We start from the raw sequence: 22458 nt of genomic DNA, 5'->3' as shown, positions 1-22458 counted from the left end.
CTTCTGGTATAGTATGTGCGTGTTTCATTTGACACAAAGCCTGATCTCCTCTTACATCTAATGACAAAGGAATGGCAACTGGACCTCCCAAAGCTACTGATCTCTATCCATGGTGGCCTCCAAAACTTTGAGCTCCAACCCAAACTCAAGCAGGTATTTGGGAAGGGCCTAATTAAAGCTGCAATGACGACGGGAGCCTGGATATTCACAGGAGGCGTGAACACAGGTAAAGAATAATGACTTTTTCTTTGCAACTATTTAACCATGACTTTTGTTTCAAATTTCCACTCACACTATTTTGAGTGTAGCCTTGCTAAAAGTGGATTAATGCCAGTTCACTGCTGCCATTATCTTTCCCTCTGTGGTAAAGGCACATCTTTAGTGTTAAAATGCATTTCTTTCACTCTGTTTGGTCTTTCTTTTTCATTCTCTATATCTGCTCTTAATTTTGTCTCTGGTCTTCGCTCTCCAGCTCTACCTTTCCTTTCTTTCTCTGTATTCTTCATTTTGCAACTTTTCCTAAGCCTCCTTATGTACCTCTTATTTTTTTCTTTGTCGTACATTTCATCACTACTTTATCTATCTATCGATCTATCTATCTATCAAACATCTCCATCCATCCATCCATCCATGTATCTGTCTATGCATCTATCTATCCTGCCCCTTATTTATACATCACCACTGTTTCCTTATTTTTGAAGTATAATGAAACTGAACAGAAATGACTGGTTTGGGATTAAATCAATGGCCCAGAGTTTTCTGCACAGTTTTTGCACAGCTACAGTGTAAGAGTGAAGTTGCGCCCTTTTTTTACCCTGAGGAAATTCACATGTAACCGATTTATGCCAGATTCGTGCCAAAACATCACTACTATGCGTGAATTTCCTCGATCGTTTGCGCTGCTCTGGGGGTACGGCTCCTGAAACTCCGCCTTCTTCATTAACATAGCCCCGCCCTCAAGCAAGAGACAGAGAACGCAAGTTTCTTGCATTTACGCCCTAAAATTCTAGGCTCAGTAGGAGCCATGGGCACTATTTCTGATGGTTTATAGCGGGTTTATTTTATATTTCGTCTTACTGATTCATATACTGTATTTTCTACATCTTTTTTAATGGCATCAGAATCTGTTTTATTAAAAAGAGGAAAGCTTCTCCAACTGCACTTTCTCAAACATGCTGTTCTTAATGTGTACAAATGATGCTTTGATTCAAACTTTAATTTCCATAACATCATTAAGATAAAGAGGGGTTTAAAGAAGGAAGATGACATGTGTTCTGCGCTTTCCTCAGGCCCCGATTGTTTACGCTGATTTCCAGTTTTTATCTTCCGGTTAATGCGCTTCTCAGGAAATTTGGGCGTAACTTCCAACCGGCAAGATTGGTGTAGAAACCGGCGTAAATGTCGGTGTAATTTCTGCCCGAGTGCGACCCAGGGAATAATTTAACCATTAAAAAAAAGCAGTGCTATTTGGAGCACCAGATGTCCACCACAGCTGGTATCTGAAGCATTGGTCTTAGTAGGAGAAGCTGAGAAGAGCAGGCAAGAGCTGATTAAGGTAGGAAAATTCAGAAGGCAACAAAAGAATGGGATTCCAGCAGGTGAATTCCAACAAGAGTTGCACTGAACCAATGGGAAATGTACTGAGTGATTACAAGTGGGTTTTGGAAAAGAGATCTTGAATGTCAAGTTTGCATGATTGATACAAGAGGTCAAGGTGATTAGCAAAAGGGGCCTCCATTGTGCCATTGTGCCAAAATGGTGCTGCAATCACATTTGATGGGTTCATTTTTAGGTGTCATTCGCCATGTAGGAGACGCGCTGAAGGATCATGCTTCAAAGTCTAGAGGAAGGATCTGCATTATAGGCATCGCTCCGTGGGGAATAGTGGAGAATCAAGAGGATCTGATTGGGAAGGATGTGGGTATCTTACGGTCTTACCTTTTCTTTAGCTGAACTGAAAGTATTACAATGAGCAAATAAATGCCTGTCCTAAAATAATAAATCAATGTTCTTAAAGTCCACCTGAAATCAGTCCCAATACTAAAAACCCATATTGGGAGCCCCATTGTATAAAAATATCCTGTGAACCTAGTCTGGAAAAGGGCTATTCTGGACCAGTTTTGCTGTACATTTAAAAATAGAATAGATATAAAATGCATGAATTAACTTAACTAGTGCAGAGAAGATAATATTACTTTGGGCTGAAGTCTAAAATCGCAAAGAATAAATTAGATTTTGTGTATTCTTGTTGAAATACTTCAATTCAATATATTTTGTCTTGAATAAAACTAGGTGTTAAATTGAATTTGGTTTTACCATAATCCAGAGATCACCTAGCACTACATTGAAATTATCTTTAACACCCAGTAAATGTTTTGTGAAATATGTCCATGGTTTCAAAAATTCAATTGGTATAGATTTATTTGTGCTTTGAATTAACTAACAAAATGACGAGGCCCAGATGCAATATTGTTTTTCTGTTTGTTAGTGGAAAATTACAAATATATATAAATTTGGCATGCACAAAATCACAGTTCACCTTACTACGGGTGAGATCCCCTCAATCCTGAATTACATCGAGATACAAAGGACAAGCATTCTGTCCATGCTGATTGTCTGGACAGTAATCCATGACCACGTTCTGAGTTCTGGAAGCCTCATTTGAACTTGTACATGGTACTATGAGTAAACTGTCTATTAGTGGCTGTAGAATAGTGACCAGCAGGTTCTATGATGGAATCAAGTAAAATAAGCTGATGAATTTACCTTTCTGTTCTTTATTCTAACATACCACCTGCTAAACACTGTACTATACTATACAAGATAGTGCTTTGCTTTAACCCAAATTATTTTAATTTTTTTCCTCTTGCTCTTAAAACCAACTGTCCTGGTTTGCTTTGGCCCCACTATCTCAAAAAAAGCAGGAGTTAAAAATCAGGCTGTAAAAGAAATGCATGTATCTGAGACGCCTCATGGCTGACCTACATTAGCGCCCGGTCCAGCAAAGCTTGGATTTTAAAATTCTCGTCCTTGTGTTCAAATCCCTTCATGGCCTCGCCCCTCCTCTGTAACCTCCTCCAACCCTCCAACCCTCTGAGAACCCTGCGCTCCTCCAATTCTGGCCTCCTGGGCATCCCTGATTTCCTTCACTCCGCCATTGGCGGCCGTGCCTTCGGCTGCATAGGCCCTAAGCTCTGGAATTCCCTCCCTAAACTTCTCCGCCTCTCTCTCTTCCTTTAAGATGCTCCTTAAAAACTACCTCTTTGACCAAGCTTTTGATCACCTGTCCTAATATCTCCTTATGTGGCTTGATGTCAAATTCTATCTGATAATCGCTCCCGTGAAGCGCCTTGGGACATTTTACTACATTAAAGGCACTATATAAATGCAAGTTTTTGTTGCTAACTTCTCTTCACGCAGGTGGTCCGACCGTATCAAACAATGTCTAACCCCCTGAGCAAGCTGACAGTTTTGAACAGTATGCACTCGCACTTCATACTGGCAGACAACGGCACGACAGGCAAATATGGAGCAGAGGTGAAGTTGCGGAGACAGCTGGAGAAGCACATCTCCCTGCAGAAGATTAACACCAGTGAGTATTTCTAAAAAAGATGCAGACAAGACAATTTAGAAACAGTTCCAGCAGGTGTTGCAAGTGTTCAGTGCTGACAGTTGTCCTCCCAGAACATGGCAAGCGAGCAGTCAACTGTGGTTAATATCTTTTCATTAAGAAACATAAATTGGTGCATTAATGGCTAAGCTCTGGAATTCGCTCCCTAAACCTCTCCATCTCTCCACCTCTCTCTCCTCCTTTAAGATGCTTCTTAAAACCTACCTCTTTGATCAAGCTTTTGGTCACCTGTCCTAATATCTCTTTATGTGGCTCGATGTCAAACGGGTCTGGTAATGCTCTTGTGAAGTGCCTTTGATGTTTTACTACGTTAAAAGCGCTTTATAAACTCAAGTTATTGTTGTTAATAGAGTTTTTCTTTAACTCACGTGGAGAAGATTGCCTCTGTGCACTGCGTTACAAAATCGTTTGCCCCTTTCTTTATAACCCCATTTATGATTTCTGTACACGTGGTACACAGAGGAAATAATCCCCCCTCCCTTCCCTCAGTACTTTCGATGGAAGATTTTCTGCTACCCTTGAACCCGCTAAAATTTCATATCTTGTATGCTTGAAATAGTTTTGTAACCTCCTGACTTTGTAGTTAAAGGTAGAAGCAATCTAGTTATTTTACTGGAGAGATCAGATTCAGAAATAAAGTTTGGTGCTTTACTATTAAAATAAGATGGTTAAAATTCTAGGAACAAGGTCATGCAAGAATGCCTAGACTTGTGCTTAGTAGTATCATAGTATGTTACAACACCGAAGGAGGCCATTTGGCCCATCATGCCTGTGCTGGCTCTTTGAAAGAGCTATCCAATTAGTCCCACTCCCCTGCTCTTTCCCCATAGCCCTGTAAATTTTTTCCCTTCAAGTATTTATCCAATTCTCTTTTGAAAGTTACTATTGAATCTGCTTCCACCGCCCTTTCAGGCAGTGCATTCCAGATCACCACAACTCGCTACGTAAAAAAATGTTTCCTCATGTTGCCTCTGGTTCTGTTGCCAATCTCCTTAAATCTGTGTCCTCTGGTTACTGACCCTTCTGCCACTGGAAACAATTTCTCCTTATTTACTCTATCAAAACCATTAATGATTTTGAATACCTCTATTAAATCTCCTCTTAACCTTCTCTGCTGTAAGGAGAACAACTCCAGCTTCTCCAGTCTCTTCACACAACTGAAGCCCCTCATCCCTGGTACCATTCTAGTAAATCTCTTCTGCACCTTCTCTAAGGCCTTGACATCCTTCCTAAAGTGTGCTGCCCAGAATTGGTCACAATACTCCAGCTGAGGCCTAACCAGTGTTTTATAAAAGTTTAGTGTAACTTCCTTGCTTTTGTACTCTATGCCTCGATTAATAAAGCCCAGGGTCCCATATGCTTTTTTAACAGCCTTCTCAACTTATCCTGCCACCTTCAAAGACCTGTGTATGTGAACCCCCAGGTCTCTCTGTTCATGTTACCCCTTTAAAATTGTACCATTTACTTTATATTGCCTCTCCTCATTCTTCCCAGCCAAGTGTATCACTTCACACTTCTCTGCATTAAATTTCATCTGCCACATGTCTGCCCATTTCACCAGTCTGTCTATGTCCTCCTGAAGTCTGTTACTATCCTCCTCATTGTTTACTACATTCCCATGTTTATACCCTGTATACCCAGGTCCAGTTCATTAATATATATCAAAAAGAGCAGTGGTCCTAATGCTGACCCCTGGGGAACACCACTGTATACTTCCCTCCAGTCTGAAAAAAAAATCGGTCACCACTACTCTCTGCTTTATGTCCCTTAGCCAATTTTGTATCCATGCTCCAACCGATCCATTAATCCCAAGGGAGCTTTAAATTTTGCTTGCAAGTCTATTATGTGGTTCTTTATTAAATGCCTTCTGAAAGTCCATATACACAACATCAACCGCATTATGCTCATCAACCCTCTCCGTTACTTCATCAAAGAACTCAATCAAGTTAGTCAAATACGACTTTCCTTCAACAAGTCCGTGCTGACTTTCATTTATTAGCCCATACTTTTCCAAGTGCCATTAAATTTTGTCCTGCACTATTAACAAGATGCTTGTTTCACATCTTTTTGTTTCACTTAGAAAAATAACTACCATTTGACACTTAGGCATTAGCTACAGGTAAGTTGTCAGCCATGGCTCAGTGGGTAGCATTCTTGCCTCTGAATCAGAAGGTTGTGGGTTCAGAGTCCCACTCCAGAGACTTAAGCAGAAAATCTAGGCTGATACAACCAGTGCAGTACTGAGGGAATGCTATAGTGTTATTGGAGGTTCTGTCATTCAGATGAGATGTTAAACTGAGACTCTGTCTGCCCTCTCAGTTGGACGTATATATAGAAGAACAGGGGAGTTCTCCCCAGTGTCCTGGCCAATATTTATCTCTCAACCAACATCAATAAAAAACAAATTATATAGTCATTATTGCATTGCTATTTGTGGGAGCTTGCTGTGTGCAAATTGGCTGCTGCATTTCCTACATTACAACAGTGACTACACTTCAAAAAATGATTAATTGGCTGTGAAGCATTTTGAGACATCCCAAGGTTGTGAAAGGTGCCATATAAATGCAAGTTCTTTCTTTCTTTGCATAAATGTAACTCTTTTTAATTATGTTAATAATTAATTACTGTTCATGCCTTGTTCTATTTTGGAGATTGGCAGCACAACTGCATATGAATGCCGTTTGTTGCATTAATGAGTCCTAGATGAGTACATTACTTGGCATGATTGTCACACACCGGAAAAAATAATACTTCCAAAATTCATGCTAAAATAAAAAACAAATTGTGTCTGGCAGCGTCACTCTTTAGAAAATAATTTTCTAAAGTAAATATTTCATACAATTATCAGTTTTCATTGAACATTATTTGTTCAAGACCTATTATTGTAAACATCATAGAAAGGTGCCTCCTAATAAACTGTGTTAGTTTACTGAGCTGAGGTTTTTTTTAAGGTGATTGGCACTGTAAAGTACATTTTATTCATAAAAACATAAGAACCAGGAGCAGGAGTGGGCCATGTGGCCCCTCGAGCCTGCTCCGCCATTCAATAAGATCATGGCTGATCTTCAACCTCAACTCCACTTTCCCGCCTGATCCCCATATCCCTTGATTCCCCTAGAGTGCAAAAATCTATCGCTCTCAGTCTTGAACAAATTCAGCGACTGAACATCCACAGCCTTCTGGAGTAGAAAATTCCAAAGATTCACCACCCTCTGAGTGAAAGATACGCAGTGATTTCCCTTTAAGAGGCAATTTGCTATGTACTGGTGAGTTGCTCTGACAGGGCACTTATGACATAAGTGAATCACTGAAAGCTTCATTTGAACTTCTTGTGCTTCAATCCACGTTGATATTGTCCCTCATCTACTTTGACAGTTCATCTATATTCTGCAAGCTGAGTTTTAGAAAGACAATGTAGGAGTAAATGAAGTTGTTAAACTCTGTGGGAATACTGTATTGAATTGATTTGGGGTCTAAGGTTGGATGGATGCTAAGGCACACTACAGTGTAACTTTATTGCACACTGTGCTGTATATTGAAACAACATTCTGCAAATCAGATAGATTTTTGTTAGGCAAGGGTTACGGAACCAAGGTGGGGAGATGGGATTAACATACAGATCAGCCATGATCTAATTGAATAGCGGAACAGGCTCGAGGGGCTGAATGGCCTACTCCTGTTCCTATGTTCCTAAATAATATTCTATTCTCCAACTTTGACCCTTGTGAATTTGGATTAGTACTAGAAGCATACAGAGGGAAGTTAGAAGAATTTTTTCATGCAAAGGGTTATTGGAATGTGGAATGTATTGACACAAGCGGCTTCTGAAACCGGGTAAATTACAGCATTTAAGAGGCAATTAGATGAAAACTTGGAACAGAAAAATATTAAGAGGTGCAGGAAAGAACAGGGAAATCGGATTACAGTAAATCGCACCAATGTGAAATTAGCACCAGCGCAGGCTGGATTGACCAAATGACCTCCTGTGCTGAAATTTCAACGATTCTATAAGAATTCTAAATAAATATACTGAAATTCTATACAGATGCAATTTATAGCATGATTTTGGGAGCCATGTGGAAAGAATGGGAGTCATTACATAGAATGTACAGCACAGAAACAGGCCATTCGGCCCAACTGGTCTATGCCGGTGTTTATACTCCACACGAGCCTCTTCCCACCCCTTTTCATCTAACCCTATCAGCAGGGGCATGTTAGAGAGTTGGTACTTTATATTTCGTTTCTGAGTGAGTCATCAATATCCTGTTAGATGTAAGTTATGCTATACTGAAGAGAATGTTGAGATACTCAAGTAAATATTGGATGTTATTACAAAAACCACATCGCTGCACAGACTATGAACAAGCACACAATATCAACTTTTAAAACCGTACCAAAAAATCCATGCCCAGCCTTTGTGAACAAGCTCAAGTACATTCCCAGACACATGACTTACTGAGGGTGCGACTTCATGGTTTGTGCCAGTTTGGCCTATTCTAGAATACCACGATTTAACCTTTCAAAGAATCAAAGGCTTTTCAAAAAAGCAAGACAAAAATAAAATTCCTAACTAAGCCTCATCACAGATTCTTCTGTCGCTGGGGTTTTGATAGAGTAAATCAGGAGAAACTGTTTCCACTGGCAGGAGGGTCGGTAACCAGAGGACACAGATTTAAGGTAATTAGCAAAAGAACCAGAGGGGAGATGAGTAGAATTTTTTACGCAGCGAGTTGTTATGATCTGGAATGCTCTGCCTGAAAGAGTGGTGGAAACAGATTCAATAGTAATGTTCAAAGGGGAATTGGATAAATACTTGAAGGAGAAAATTCTGCAGGGCTATGGGGAAAGAGTGGGGGGGAGGGGTAGTGGGACTAATTGGATGGCTCTTTCGAAGAGCCAGCACAGGCACGATGAACCGAATGGCCTCTTTCTGTGCTATATGATTCTGTGATTCTCATCACCGACAGCTAATTGTCTGACTTGCTGCAGTGGATCACCCCGTCAGTTGCTTAGACATTGCAATCTGTGGACGGACCTCACAGTTGCTTTATATTATTTTATCACAGTTAGTAATTGGAGCCGAATATTTCCATTACTGTGAAGAACTTGGGAATGATTCATTTCTCAGTGGGATAGGAGGAAGACCTCGGTTGGAAGGTAGCTTAGATGTCAACCGTGGATCAGCGGGCAGCACTTCTACCTCTGAGTCAGAAGGTCATGGGGTCAAGCCCCACTCCAGAGACTTGAGCACAAAATCTAGGCTGACACTCCCAGTGCTGCACTGTCGGAGGTGCCGTCTCTTGGATGAGACGTTAAACCGAGGGCCCGTCTGCCCTCTCAGGTGGATGTAAACGATCCCATGGCCACTATTTTGAAGAAGAGCAGGGGAGTTCTCCCCCGGTGTCCTGGCCAATATTTATCCCTCAACCAACATCACTAAAAAACAGATTATCGAGTCATTATCACGTTGCTGTTTGTGGGATCTTGCTGTGTGCAAATTGGTTGCTGCGTTTCCTACATTACAACAGTGACTACACTTCAAAAAGGACTTCATTGGCTGTAAAGCGCTTTGGGAGGTCCTGAAGCTGTGAAAGGCGCTATATAAATGCAAGTTCATTCTTTCTTTTAATTTGTGCTACCGTAGCCCTCTCCCAGTGTGACCCGTGGGCTTCCCTTTGTCATCCTATGCCTGTGTATATATGAAGGGGCTGGGAAGCCAAAGAGACGTTCAACTGTCATCAGTGGCATCCTTTTGATCGTTCGTCCATGATTAAACCCATGATTTCTGGGGTGCTCATCCGTGCCTGACTGCTGCTTTCACATGCTGCGTGACTGCACTGTGTTTACATCGCGCTTTATTCACAGAGAGGTCGCACCCCAGATTTGTTGTTCCAGTAGAACCTAGATGTCGTATTCAGATAACCAATTAGTCTGCTTTCTGTCTTTGAATAAGTCGTCTGGTATTTTCTTTCTCTCCCTCTTTCTTCATTTTGATTTTGGTTTGGAAAAGTTTGGCATCAAGCCGAGTGTGGGAACTGAGCAGGAAAAAAAATGCTTAATCGGCAGCAGTTTTAAAAAAATTAAATCTAAACAAACTTGTGAACCAAATGACATTGTTCTGTGCATTTAATTTCCCCTCATTGTAGTGCGGTATGAATAATTAAAAGTGTGCTGCTGTGTGATGCTCTAATAAATAGAAAATGGAATACATAATACATAGAATTCGCATCTGATCAGTAATTCTCCATAATTCTGGTTACAGTTCTTTTGATCTGACTGCGTTTACATATTGGTCAGGAATTAAAATATTTTAAAGCTTTTTTTTTAGAAAGAAAGCGCCTTGGTACAATGAGAATTGTACCAAACAGACAGGGTTTCTGTCATATTCCTGTCTGCAGTAGTTTACGGAAATAATTCGGGGATGTTTCAACTCACTGTCTCTCGCACCTTCTTACTGGGTGCTGCTTCATCCGGTTACCTGTCAGCTTATTGGTGTGTGAGAGAGGTTAAGGAAGAACTTAAGACCCCCGTGCATAAATGAGAGATCCCCTCACCAATTTATTTTTACATATAATCTGTCCTTCCCCAGCCTTGCGTCTTAAAAATCAAATCAACTGCAGCACCACCATCTCTAATAATAAGAAAGCATCCCCCTTAACCGCCTCAAAAACTATTTTGAAGCTGTGGAAAAATGATCTGGAGGTTGCTAAGCAACGATGTTACTAAGCCTGTGTTTTCCCTCCATCGTTCATTAATATTCACATATTTGATCTCAGTCATTAAAAAACCTACATTTTGTACCATCAGCCACTAATCCCGATCGATATAGGAAGGACTGCGTAACTTGAGGGGTCTAGGCTATGAACTATGTGTTCTGTTCACTAGCCCTGGAATGGGCCAAGGTTGTCCTTTCTAGGCCAGTATATTCTGATGTTCCTGTGTAATAGAATTAATATGGGGGGGGGGGCGCGGAGGGGGCAACAGTAAAAGTGCCTTCAATTTTTGCCATCCCCAACCTATGAGTTCAATTGTAGATCCCTATCACGACTCTGAGTGAGACCTGGTGAGTCAGCATAGACTGGAGATCTAAAACAGAGGACCTTCCTGTTCTGTATGGCTCATCTACCCATTGGAAAAAGTAACTGAGCTACCAGGGCAGTCCCAATGAAGCTCATTTTAAGACAGTTAATAGTTCTTTTAATTGACCGCTCAAAGATTGACATTAAAGATCAATTTATATCATTCCCCATTGCATTTCCATTTCAAATTTACAATAATTGAAATACATTCTTTTGCCAATGCCTTGCTTTTCTTACCAGTTTCTAAGTCAATCTGTGTACAAATAGTTAATAAGCCAGATCATTGTGGATTATTGTGAATTGTTCATCCAAAACTTTGCTGCCCATATCCTAACTTGTATCAAGTCTCGTTCACCCATCACCCTCCTGTGCTCGCTGACCTACATTGGCTCCCAATCTTGCAATGCCTCGATTTGAAAATTCTTATCCTTGTGTTCAAATCCCTCCATGGCCTCGCCCCCTCCCTATCTCTGTAACCTCCTCCAACCCTCCGAGATCTCTGCGCTCCTCCAACTATGGCCTCTTGTGCATCCCCGATTTTCATCACCCCACCATTGGTGGCTGTGCCTTCAGCTGCCGATGCCCTAAGCTCTGGAATTCCCTCCTTAAACCTCTCCACCTCTCTACCTCTGTCTCCCCATTTAAGACTCTCCTTGAAACCTAATGCTGTGACCGCACCTGTCCTAATATCTCCTTATGTGGCTCAGTGTTGGATTTTGTTTGATAATCGCTCCTGTGAAACATTAAAGGCACTATATAAATGGAAGTTATTGTTATTAACTACATTCCAATATAACACAGGAAAGAGGCACGCCAGGGATTCAGGTGAAGCTACAGACTGTTCTGATGAAAGGTCTCCATCCAAAACATTAACCTGTCTTCATTCTTCAGCTGCAGTTCGACATACTGCGGATTTCCAACATTTTTACTTCAGATTCACAGCATTCACAGTTTTAGTTTTAACTCATAAATTTAAATCAAAATATTTTGAGGAGGAAAGAGAGGAATGCATCTTTACTATTTGAATGATAGGAATTATTGAACTTACTTTCTAATTCGAGCTGGTTGTTCTGCATGGAATGAGAACGACTTTTAAATACCATTATCTGCAGTTATTGACAAGATAACTGCAAATTAAATGTCCATTGACTTTAGTTTGCATTTGACAGCTCTGGTTATATAATTAGATAGTTAGTTTCTGAAGTATGTCTGCAAAACAAAACACACTTTATTGATACCTAGATGCATTTCATTTGTACCTGAAATTGAGGGCTTAATCTATGATTAAAAGCATTTATAGAATCATAGAATCTTACAGCACAGAAGGCCAATGGGCCATTCATGCCTGTGCTGGCTCTTTGAAAGAGCTATCCAATTAGTCCCACTCCCCTGCTCTTTCCCCATAGCCCTGCAATTTTCTGCCCTTCAAGTATTGATTCAATTCTCTTTTGAAAGTTAGTATGGAAACCCTTTCAGGCAGCGCATTCCAGATCACAACAACTCACTGCGTTAAAATTAATTCTCCTCCGCTCCCCGCTGGCTCTTCTGCCTATTTGCATGGTTTCTATGGAGTCCAAGAGAGGAAGGGTTCATTCTAATATCCAGGACAATATTTATCTCTCAACCAACATCACTAATACAGATTATCTGGTCATTATCACATTGTTGTTTTTGGGATCTTGCTGTGCGCAAATTGGTTGGCGCATTTCCTACATTACAACAGTGACCACACTTCAAAAGTATTTCATTGGCTGTAAAACATTTTGGGTCACGAAAGGTGCTATATAAATGCAATTCTTTCTCTCTCTCTCTCTTTCTTTCGAATGCAAGATTTAAAAACACACCATCGAAAATGGTTGGAAGTGACATGTAAACATGTATTCAATATTTCTGTCAAGTTATACATATTCCCAGCTCAATTTAAAAATAAATATAAACACTCCATGGGCAACTGGGTCAAGCCATTCACAAATGTGGAGTGAAACCCAAAGAAGATAATGATAATAGACATAGGAACAGGAGAAGGCCATTCAGCCCCTCAATCCTGTTCCGCCATTCAATTAGATCGTGTCTGATCTGTATCTGAACTCCATCTACCCGCCTTGGTTCCGTAACCCTTAATACTCTTACCTAACAAATATCTAACAAAAAACACCCTGGGTGCAAAACTGTTAAAGCCACGATTCTCCATTTTGTACTCCCTGCTTCCCATTGGGAGCACAGAATCATCCCATTAAAGGGCTGATTTTCTGAGTACACGCTTTGTGAGGTTCACGGGCATAGTGCATAGTGGGAAAATTGGCCCTCTGGTTCCTGAACTAGAACGACACAACAATCACGACCTTTTGAAAAATGCGGGAGTTCAAAGAGTTGAAATTGTGCCACTCTTCGTTAAAAAAGCTTCAGCTTATCATTTGTTCTGCTTGAGCACATCAGATGTGCTATTAACGAAACAGCGAGGGTGGACTTGGCCATTTATTCTCACTGAGGAGAACCCCAACTTGATAAGTGGCATGAAAGTGGCCCCGTGTTAAACACATTGTAATTGGGCTTAGTATTGTGAACTTTGGGAGACAATTCCAAAAAGTTAACTCCATATTAAAATGGACACCAAATTAGTTCTAAGAGCAGAAGGACAGCCATTTTGATTCACTTTGACAGCTATCTTGACACTTGCCTCTCGACCTAATGTCTTTCTCCAGGAATTGGACAGGGCGTGCCAGTGGTAGCTCTTGTTGTGGAAGGCGGACCAAACGTCATCTCCATCGTGCTGGAGTATCTGAGAGACACGCCCCCCGTGCCGGTGGTGGTCTGCGATGGAAGCGGGAGAGCGTCAGACATCCTTGCCTTCGGTCACAAATATTCCGAGGACGGTGGGTAAGTGTTCCCAAAATAAAGGCCGAGCCTTTTCATCTTAAGCTGTCGGTTCTGTGGAATTGGATAGTTGCTTGAAAGAAAGAGAGGAATGGTTAAAGGGGACGGGGACTGAACACGATTGGACAAGATGGCTAATGTGGAGAGAAATAACAGAGGACAGACTTATGATGGGTCGAATGACGTGGTTTTGTGATGCGATGTAATAATTCAACTGCTTGGTATTGAGTGCGCAAAAATGGCACCAATGCTACACAGAGCTATAGGCCTCGATATTAATCCCCGCACAACAGGCGGGAGAGGGGTTAAAAATTTTAAATTGCATAATGCGACTCCAATGTCCGTTGGCATTTATACGGCGTGGGTAGCGTGGCTCGAGAGGCGGGACGCCTCATTGTAATATTTAAATCAGGCTCCCACAGTGCAGTTGGCAGCCTGATTTAAATTGAGTGGCTGTGGGTCAGGGTTTCCCAGGGCTCAGGAAACCCGGCAGCTAAATGGGAGACGGGAGCTGCCGGATCCAGCAGGTATATGCTTTTTAAAGCAATGCTTGTGAGCCAGGAGGAGAGGGAGCGCTTCCCCCCGCCCTCTCGAGCAGACTTTCTGTTGCGGTCGGCCGACCCCTCCCCTCCAAACCCGCGATCCCAAGCTTTCTGCTCCCCGATCTTTCCCACCCCCTTTATGCCACCGCAATCTTTCCAGGTTTCTGGGGACCATCCCCAGCTGGTCAATCTGGCCTGGGTGCTGGGTGGGAAACGGCTTTAAAAAAACGATAATGAGGTCCAGCCGTTAAATTCAGCTGGGAATCCACGTTCCGGGGATTTCCGGATTCCCACCCCCGCCCCCCCACTCCCACCCCGCCTCATCGTAAAATATCAGGGCCACAGTGTTTCCAAGTCTCCTTCCTCTCTCCTGTCTCATATTCTCTTGAGGCTTCAGTTCATCTGTGTTTAAGTGAGTTATTGACAAACAAAATGACCGCCACCTCCACACAGCAAACACAGAAGGTTAATGGGAGATTTAATAGAGGTTCAAAATCATGATGCGTTTTGATCGAGTAAATAAGGAGAAACTGTTTCCAGTGGCAGGAGGGTCAGTAACCAGAGGACACAGATTTAAGGTAATTGGCAAAAAAACAGAGGGGAGATGAGGACAACTTTTTTTACAAGTTGTTATGCGTCACAAAGTTTTCATATGTGAAACTATTTGTTTAATTTGAATATTGTAAAAGTGAATTTACAGCACAGAAACTGGCATTTGGCCCAACTGGTCCATGCCGGTGTTTATGCTCCACATGAGCCTCCTCTCACCTTACTTTATCTCACCCTATCAGCACATCCTTCTATTCCTTTCTCCCTCGTGTGTTTATCAAGCTTCCCCTTAAATGCATCTATACTATTCACCTCAACTACTCCATATGATAGCAAGTTCCATATTCTCACCACTCTCTGAATAAATAAGTTTCTTCTGAATTCCCTATTGAATTTATTAGTTGTTAAAATTGGATAGCCATGTGGTGAAAGATAGAATACTAGAGCCTGGTATTTAGTTGCTTCCGACCTTTATTCACAGAGATTCCTGTGAGTGAGTGAGTGAGAGAGAGAGATATATATATACACACACACCCCCTAGCTAAGCTCTCCTCTAAAAAGGATACAAGAGAGTCCCCAATTGATACGCACCACCTGAATACAATTAACACTTATTGTATAAATCACACAATTAACATTAGTGACTGTCTTATATTTATGACCCCTAGTCCTGGCCTCCCCCACAAGTGGAAATATCTTCTCTACGTCTATCCTATCGACCCCCTTCATAATTTTAAAGACCTCCATCAGGCCACCTGTCAGCCTTCTCTTTTCAAGAGAAGTTTTCTGCCGTGGGCCAGTCGTACATGATGCTGAATTATTTCTGTTAAAAGACTGGTCATATAATTGTATTTAGTATTCATCTCAATCTGTCCTCCCCCCCCCCCCCCCCCCCATTCTCTAAAAGTTTGGTGAATTTTGTGTTCAACAAAATGAGGGATGTCAGTGCTGGGGAATGAGATTCTTTCTACTCTTTTCAACCTAGTGTCAGCATCAAGCACGGGTAAGATGGGCTGGATGAAGTGTAAAGCTCCTTGTTACTCTGTCTCATATTTTAACCCCAGTCTCACGAGATTGACTCCACAGTCTGTCAGTGTGACATTTCCATTTCTCTCACTGGGTATCCTCCTGTCCTTCGCAAGGCAGGCTGTCAGTTTGCTACCAGTTAGTGTCAAATTATAGCTTGCTTTCTGCTGTACACTCACATCACAAACACTGGACACTTGCTGCTCTCAAAGGCTTTGATCTCACTATTCTAATTGGATTCCAACGCAGCTCTTAGACGTGAATGGATAGTTCTAACTCATAGGGCCCGATTTTAACTGGCAGAAACCAAGCGGGATGTGGGGGTGGGGGGGGGGAGGGACAGTTAAAATTAGGGCAGTCGCTTACCTCCCCCCCTGGACCACCCTCTAATCTTGCTTCCTTCCCCCAGTGGCCCATTATTAACCTGCTCTTTTGAGCCCTCAGGAAAGAAGCGGGGTCTTGCTTTAAATATGCAGATTGGGTCCTGGTTACCTTGAAGGCCTGAGCGGGGGGAGGGGGAGCAGTGATGCTTCCTTTCCCCCCTCCCCCCTCCGCACCCCACCACCAGGCCAGACCTTTCAGGAGGGGAATCCTGGCCCGGAGGAGCAGTATTGGACCTCCAGGCCTAGCAAAGATGCCATGGGCTCTGCTCCTCCCCCCCAATCGCCTCCAGAGCCCTGTCCCCTTCAACTGACTGCCGGGGACCGTTCACAAGGGATTTTTATCACTGAATATTACTCCCGACATGCTGCTTACGGATTAAATGCAAAGGGTTTAGCAAAATGGTTTAGCATTTTCTCACGCATTTTTTTCATGAAAGTACATCCCGACTGGGTTGGGTATACGGGTTAATAATAGGCCATTGAGTGAGATCGGGGTGGGGGGGGGGAGGGTAAGTGACTGCCCTAATTTTAACTGCCCCCCCACCCCATCCCACCCAACCTATCCAAGTACACGGCCAAGTTCCCACAGCTCTCTGGCCGAAGTTTCAATGTTTGACCATTACAGAAATTGCTCCCGTGAAATTTCAGAATCAGGCATCGTTCCGATCAGAGTCCCAGCCAGGATATCAGCGTATTGAAGATAATGAGTTAGGTGGGGCATGGTAGGGGATGGATGGACAGGAGGGAGTAGGTGGGAGAATAACTTGCGACATGATAGTCTTTGATGGGGGGTGGGGGCTTCCTGAGTAGCTGACCTTGGACTGGAGCCAGGGAACAACTGAGAGAGCTGAGTCCTGGGAGTACTCCTAGACAGCGGATGATGGAGTCCAAACATTATGGCTAGGTTCCTGGGAGCACGAGAGTAGTGCGATCGGCGGGGGGGGGGAGCAACGTTGAGAGGTGGGCGTAAAGAATAGGGAGGAGGGCGCTTGAGTCTGGGAACACGCTGGAGTATGGGAGAACTTTGGGGAATGAGGAGCAGAGTCTCAGGAAACATGGCGAGAGAATCTCAGTGAGGTTTGTTTAGCAGAGATTTCTCTCTCAGCGTACGTAGTGATAGCTTTTCCTTACTGTTGAATGTTTGCGTGGAGCAACATGATTAACTGGTTATTTAAAGTCAATCAGATAACTTTTCTGGTCACGTGTATGTGACAATCTGGGTATAAGCTTGATTTAAGTGTGATGTGTGCAAGCCCACTTAAGTTTGAATTATATGGATCGATGGTTACACTTTCCATCACAATGTCCAGACAATAGCTATCAAAGGGCTCCATTGGAACATTTTTTGCCTGATTTAAGCCTTATCGGAAGTACATTAGGAATCTCTCTTTGCACATCTAATGTTGCTGTATTACATTAAATCCTCTCCAAGTTTTGTTCTAATGTTGGAATTGTTGACTAAATATTCATTATGGATATGGTCAAAGTTTCTCATCTGCTTCGTAATCACCAGCTCATCCAGAATAGAAACAAACCAACTTTGATTTTATTTGGTTCATCCCATCTTGCTGAAAGAAATAACATTCAATTTTAAAATATTAACTCCGATAGTTTGGCTAAAAGTTAGACCCTTTCCCCTCCCCCACCCCCTCCCCTCCCCAGTCCAGAACAAGGGGGCATAACCTTAAAATTAGAGCTGGGCCGTTCAGAGGTAATGTCAGGAAGCACTTCTTCACACAAAGGGGAGTGGAAATCTGGAAAACTCCCCCAAAAAGCTGTTGAGGCTGGGGGTCAATTGAAAATTTCAAAACTGAGATTGACAGATTTTTGTTAGGGTATTAAGGGTTACGGAACCAAGGCGGGTAGATGGGGTTAAGATACAGATCAGCCATGGTCTAATTGAATGGCGGAACAGGTTTGAGGGGCTGAATGGCCTACTCCTGTTCCTATGTGTCGCAACGCAGACTATCCCTTGTCACCATGTGTTTCTAAAGGCTCAATCCTTTTTTCTCTTGCGTACTCCAGGGTAATCAATGAATCGCTGAGAGACCAACTACTTGTCACCATTCAAAAGACCTTCAACTATAGTCGCACACAGGCCCAGCACCTCTTTATCATTTTAATGGAGTGCATGAAAAAGAAGGAATTGGTGAGTGAAGCAACTCGTCTGGAGTACCACATCGGGCGCAGTCTACGGAGATATGGAGCGACACAGACCGCAGATACAATTTAGCTGGTCAGAGTTTTTACCGAGATCCAGTCACGACTAACATTTTTGCTCTCCCCGCAGTGTAGAGCTTTGCTGTGACAGGTGGAGGGAGGAGGATTATTCAATCTTTTGGAGCAAGTTCGTCGTTTCTTTATAACGCTCATTAAATAGCAGAATATAGTTATTTTCAGGGATTGAGAGAATAAGTATCACTTTTTGTGAACATTGGTGGCAGATTTACATTTGACAAAAGATAATTATCAAAAGAACCAGAGGGGAAATGAATTTTACAAAGCGAGTTGTTATGATCTGGAACTCACTGCCCGAAAGGAGAGAAGATAAGAAACATTTCTTCACGCAAAGGGTGGTAGGAGTGTGGAACTCTCTCCCACAAAAGCAGTAGCTGCCAGCTCAATTAATCATTTTAAATCTGAGATCGATAGATTTTTGCTAGCCAAGGGTATTAAGGGTTACAGAACCAAAGCGGGTGGAAGGAATTAGGATACAGATCAGCCACGACCTCACTGAATGGTGGAACAGGCTCGAGGGGCTGAATGGCCTCCTCTTGTTCCTATGGTGGAAGCAGATTCAATAGTAACTTTCAAAAGGGAATTAGATAAATACTTGAAAAGAAAAAATTTGCAGGATTATGGGGAAAGAGTGGGTGAGTGGGACTAATTGGATAGCTCTTTCAAAGAGCCGGCACAGGCACGATGGGCCGAATGGCCTCCTTCTGTGCTGTATGATTCTACGATATCAAAGTAATTCCTTAACCTAAGCTAATTTGCTAATACTTTAGAATTCTGACACTTGGTAGATGTATTATAATGTTGATTAATTTAAAATATTGACTATTGTATCTTCAATTTTACTGTTCATTTTATGTTGCTGCTCTGCTGCCAATGTGCCTCCTATTATCTTTTCAAGTTATTTCATCATCCAGTGGAACATGTAAGGGGTTTCTTTTTTTACTGTTTCTCGGGCTTATAATAGGTCAGCCAGTTATGTTTTCCTGAGCTGCCCTGCCCGCAGTGCGGTTGCGAATCGCTTACCCCTTCCTGATTCTGAGCTGAGGACTTATCGAGTGGTAACAAAGACAGACAAACAGACCAGTGGATTGGTACAAGGAAAACCAATGTTTATTAATAAGAAAACTAAAACTACAAGGTAAACAGTATAATACAGAAGATAAAGAAATCGCTATGGATGTAATACAGTCTTACACTTATCGGGTTGAAAGAAACAGACACATCGAGGGAAAATTCTAAAATCACAAGTTTAGCAATATCCCTTAACCCCCAACCTTACACTTATGCTAGGTTGTCTTGTGGCAGCCAGAAAATTAATGCTCACCGGTGAAAACAGATGAAAAGGCCTGGCCCCTGTGCCTGCTGCTGCTGTCGACATGTGGTTGCGAGGTTTACTGGATGGCTTCCTTCTTAGTTGCTAGCAGACAGACAGGATAGGGCCAAGAGGCGAAGAGAGCAGCTACTCCCTACTAGCCAGAAATATACTGGGCAGCTTCAGTTATACCCTCTTGGTAACAGTTTTTTTTCATACCTTATCAGCTTGCTTCATTGTTTGATTTAAGCACGAAACGTAAGACAAAGGACCCCATCTCTGGCCCATTTACATTATGGCCGTTTCCTGTATCGATCTGTATGCTAACTGCTTTACCATTGTTCCGAATGTACCTTGATGGTTCACCTTTTGTCCTGCGATCACTTCCTGCTCGAATTTTGATGTGTTGGCCGGCCATGTTGATAGCTTGCCTCAGGGCTAGAATGCAGCTGCATTGTTTAAAGAAACCTGTCTAGACACGAAACCTGCCAAGTTGTTGAAAAATGCAATTTCAAATCTGCCGGTCCTTGGCCATGTGTCTGACTGCAGCCATTTTGAGAGACCTTGGATTTTTTTAAAACAGTCACACCAGGGTTTCTTTAATAACTCCAATAAATCTTCGGGGTGGGGGGAACATGTGAAATTTTGCGAATCCCTTCACTCCCCCCTGTGGATACTTAAACTTGCTTGAAGTGTCCATGCAAGGTGAGCAAAGATTTCTGACTGTCGCAAACAACCTTCCCCTTTATTTACCTATCCCTAATCCCTCGACACATACATTCCCTTACTTGGAGAGAACCCCAGTGTATGGCAGGCATTCGGATAGAAAACAAGGTTGAATTACAACAATCCCAGCACGGAGGGGTCCAAATACCCCTGCACCACTTGGGATGAAACAGTATTTCGCATACTATACAACACAACGATGAACAATCTTTATTCAAAATAACATCAAAACGTAAACATTACTTTATTGAAAACAACAAACGGAAGGGACCATCTTTATTAAAATAATGAAGCAGGCTGCCATCGCTCGCAAGGGATGCGTCCCCGAACTCACACGGGTGTTTCGTCTACCCGAGCATACTGGTCCTTCCATACCCTTTGTGTTCTAACTACTACCTCGAGACCCCTATTCCTACACTGGACGCAAACCAGGTAGAGGACGATCCCGAGCTGACAGATTACTAGCACGTGTGATGCCAGACGAATCCAGGAGGGGACCTTGATATTCTCAAAGATGTCCCACCAGGGTGGGGTCGTAATACTCAGAATATCGGCCCCTATCTGGACAGTCTTCTGTTCCAGCGTGTAAAAGTGTTTTTGGGACACCCCTACTGCTTTTAATAATTTAACGAGGTGTTCTGGGAGAGGGGGGATCTGATAGCCAAAGTGGGCTACATACTTTTGGAGGTTAGTGAAATTCTCTTTCACAGTGAGGTGAACAGTGGATGGTTCAGGGATGGGGACAATTCGTGTCTGTGCCACTTGAACTTCTGCCTCGGGTTTAAAGCAGAAACTGCTGTCACTCACCGCACACCAGCTGTGCTGACCATGCTGGTAGTGAGACGCTGCTGTGGTGATGCAATATGTCCCACCTCCTATATACGCCACTTGTGGGGGAACATGGCCTTATGCCATGGCTTCCATGGTGCAGTTTATAGGCTTCGCGTCAGCAGCTCTGAACCCGCACTGCGGTTTTGAATAGGCGTTCAAGTGCTGGGGACACAGGATTATGTGTGATCCCCGGCTCTGGCACCCCGAGAGGTCAGTACCCGTCATACCATGCTCCCACTTTATGACGTAGGGCGGGACCGCTGTGAAACGAACGTGTGCACCCCCCTGAATGACACCAATGTTCTCCACCCTGTACAATTGCATTTTTAAACCATTAATCTGGGTCCGCAGCTCGATGTCATCTCAGCTGTTGATGACAGGAGACCCCGTGTTAAAACCAGTTAAGACATCGTTAAAAACACCCCTTCTTTGTCTCCCAATCCCGTCCAAAAGCTCGTGGGTGTTTAGTCTGGTTCTGTCACCATCTGAAAAATCAAACTGATAAAATTTTAACATCTGGCCGGGCCCCATATAGGCTGCCTGGCTCGGGTGAAGTGTGAGCGGGTCCCTGGACCTCGGCTCACGTAGACAACACTGGAACGGTTCCATCTTAAAATTACATTATGGTTCCACACCTTATAATAAACCTATACATCTTAACTTAAAACTACAACTTAACTGCTAAAGTTATATACATCCGCCGCCCGTCTCCGAGCGGCCAGCTCAAATTCTGTCAGGACTGCTGCAGGCTGCTCCCTGCGGCGTGGCTGTACTGAGCTTTACTTCCGGTCCCTCACAGCCCGCGACTGCTGGCTGAGGACCTTTGTCTTTCGACTTAACTTTAACGCGGGAGGTGGCCCTTTTAAACTGGGGAGCCGGCGACCATGTCTTCCTAGGCTGGGGTGTCCGAGGGGACCTCCTAGGAAGTGCTGTTGGTGGGGCTACCCTGGCGAGCGGACCCTTGCTGTGGGTCGCAGTCCTCACTGGCTGGGGACTTTTCCCCTGTGGCTCCTCCCTTCCCAAGTCTGAGCTGGGGACAGGCAACCCTTCGCTGCCTGCTGCCTGTTGCTGAGAGTCTTCCTCTCCAGGTTCAAAACCTAGGTCGGGGGCGGGGCTACCTGCCTCGGGCTCCTCCTCCTCCCCACCTGAGTCCCAGAAGAGAGGGGGAGTGGTTTGGACAGGGGTCTGGGTGACTCCTCCCCTGACTGCACCTGCATGTGCTGCCTGTGAGCTGGGAGCTGCTGGGAGCTGGGGATTTCTAACCTCG

At 43.2% G+C, this 22458-nt stretch overlaps 1 protein-coding gene across 5 annotated transcripts in view; it reads left to right on the top strand.

Moving 5' to 3' along the window:
* Positions 1-22458, top strand: part of trpm3 (transient receptor potential cation channel, subfamily M, member 3) — a 425666-nt gene that overhangs the window by 300895 nt on the left and 102313 nt on the right. For all 5 annotated transcript variants that reach the window (XM_067983531.1, XM_067983535.1, XM_067983534.1 and 2 more), the window contains 5 exons: positions 13-226; positions 1793-1917; positions 3421-3592; positions 13413-13587; positions 18110-18233. In XM_067983531.1, coding sequence (XP_067839632.1) covers positions 13-226; positions 1793-1917; positions 3421-3592; positions 13413-13587; positions 18110-18233 — 810 coding nt within the window. The remainder of the gene's footprint in view (positions 1-12; positions 227-1792; positions 1918-3420; positions 3593-13412; positions 13588-18109; positions 18234-22458) is intronic.

Source organism: Heptranchias perlo, chromosome 4, assembly GCF_035084215.1.
Source record: "Heptranchias perlo isolate sHepPer1 chromosome 4, sHepPer1.hap1, whole genome shotgun sequence".
In the NCBI taxonomy this organism is placed as follows: Eukaryota; Metazoa; Chordata; class Chondrichthyes; order Hexanchiformes; family Hexanchidae; genus Heptranchias; species Heptranchias perlo.
The sequence above is the reverse complement of the archived record's forward strand: the minus strand, read 5'-3'. Positions and strand labels throughout refer to the sequence as shown.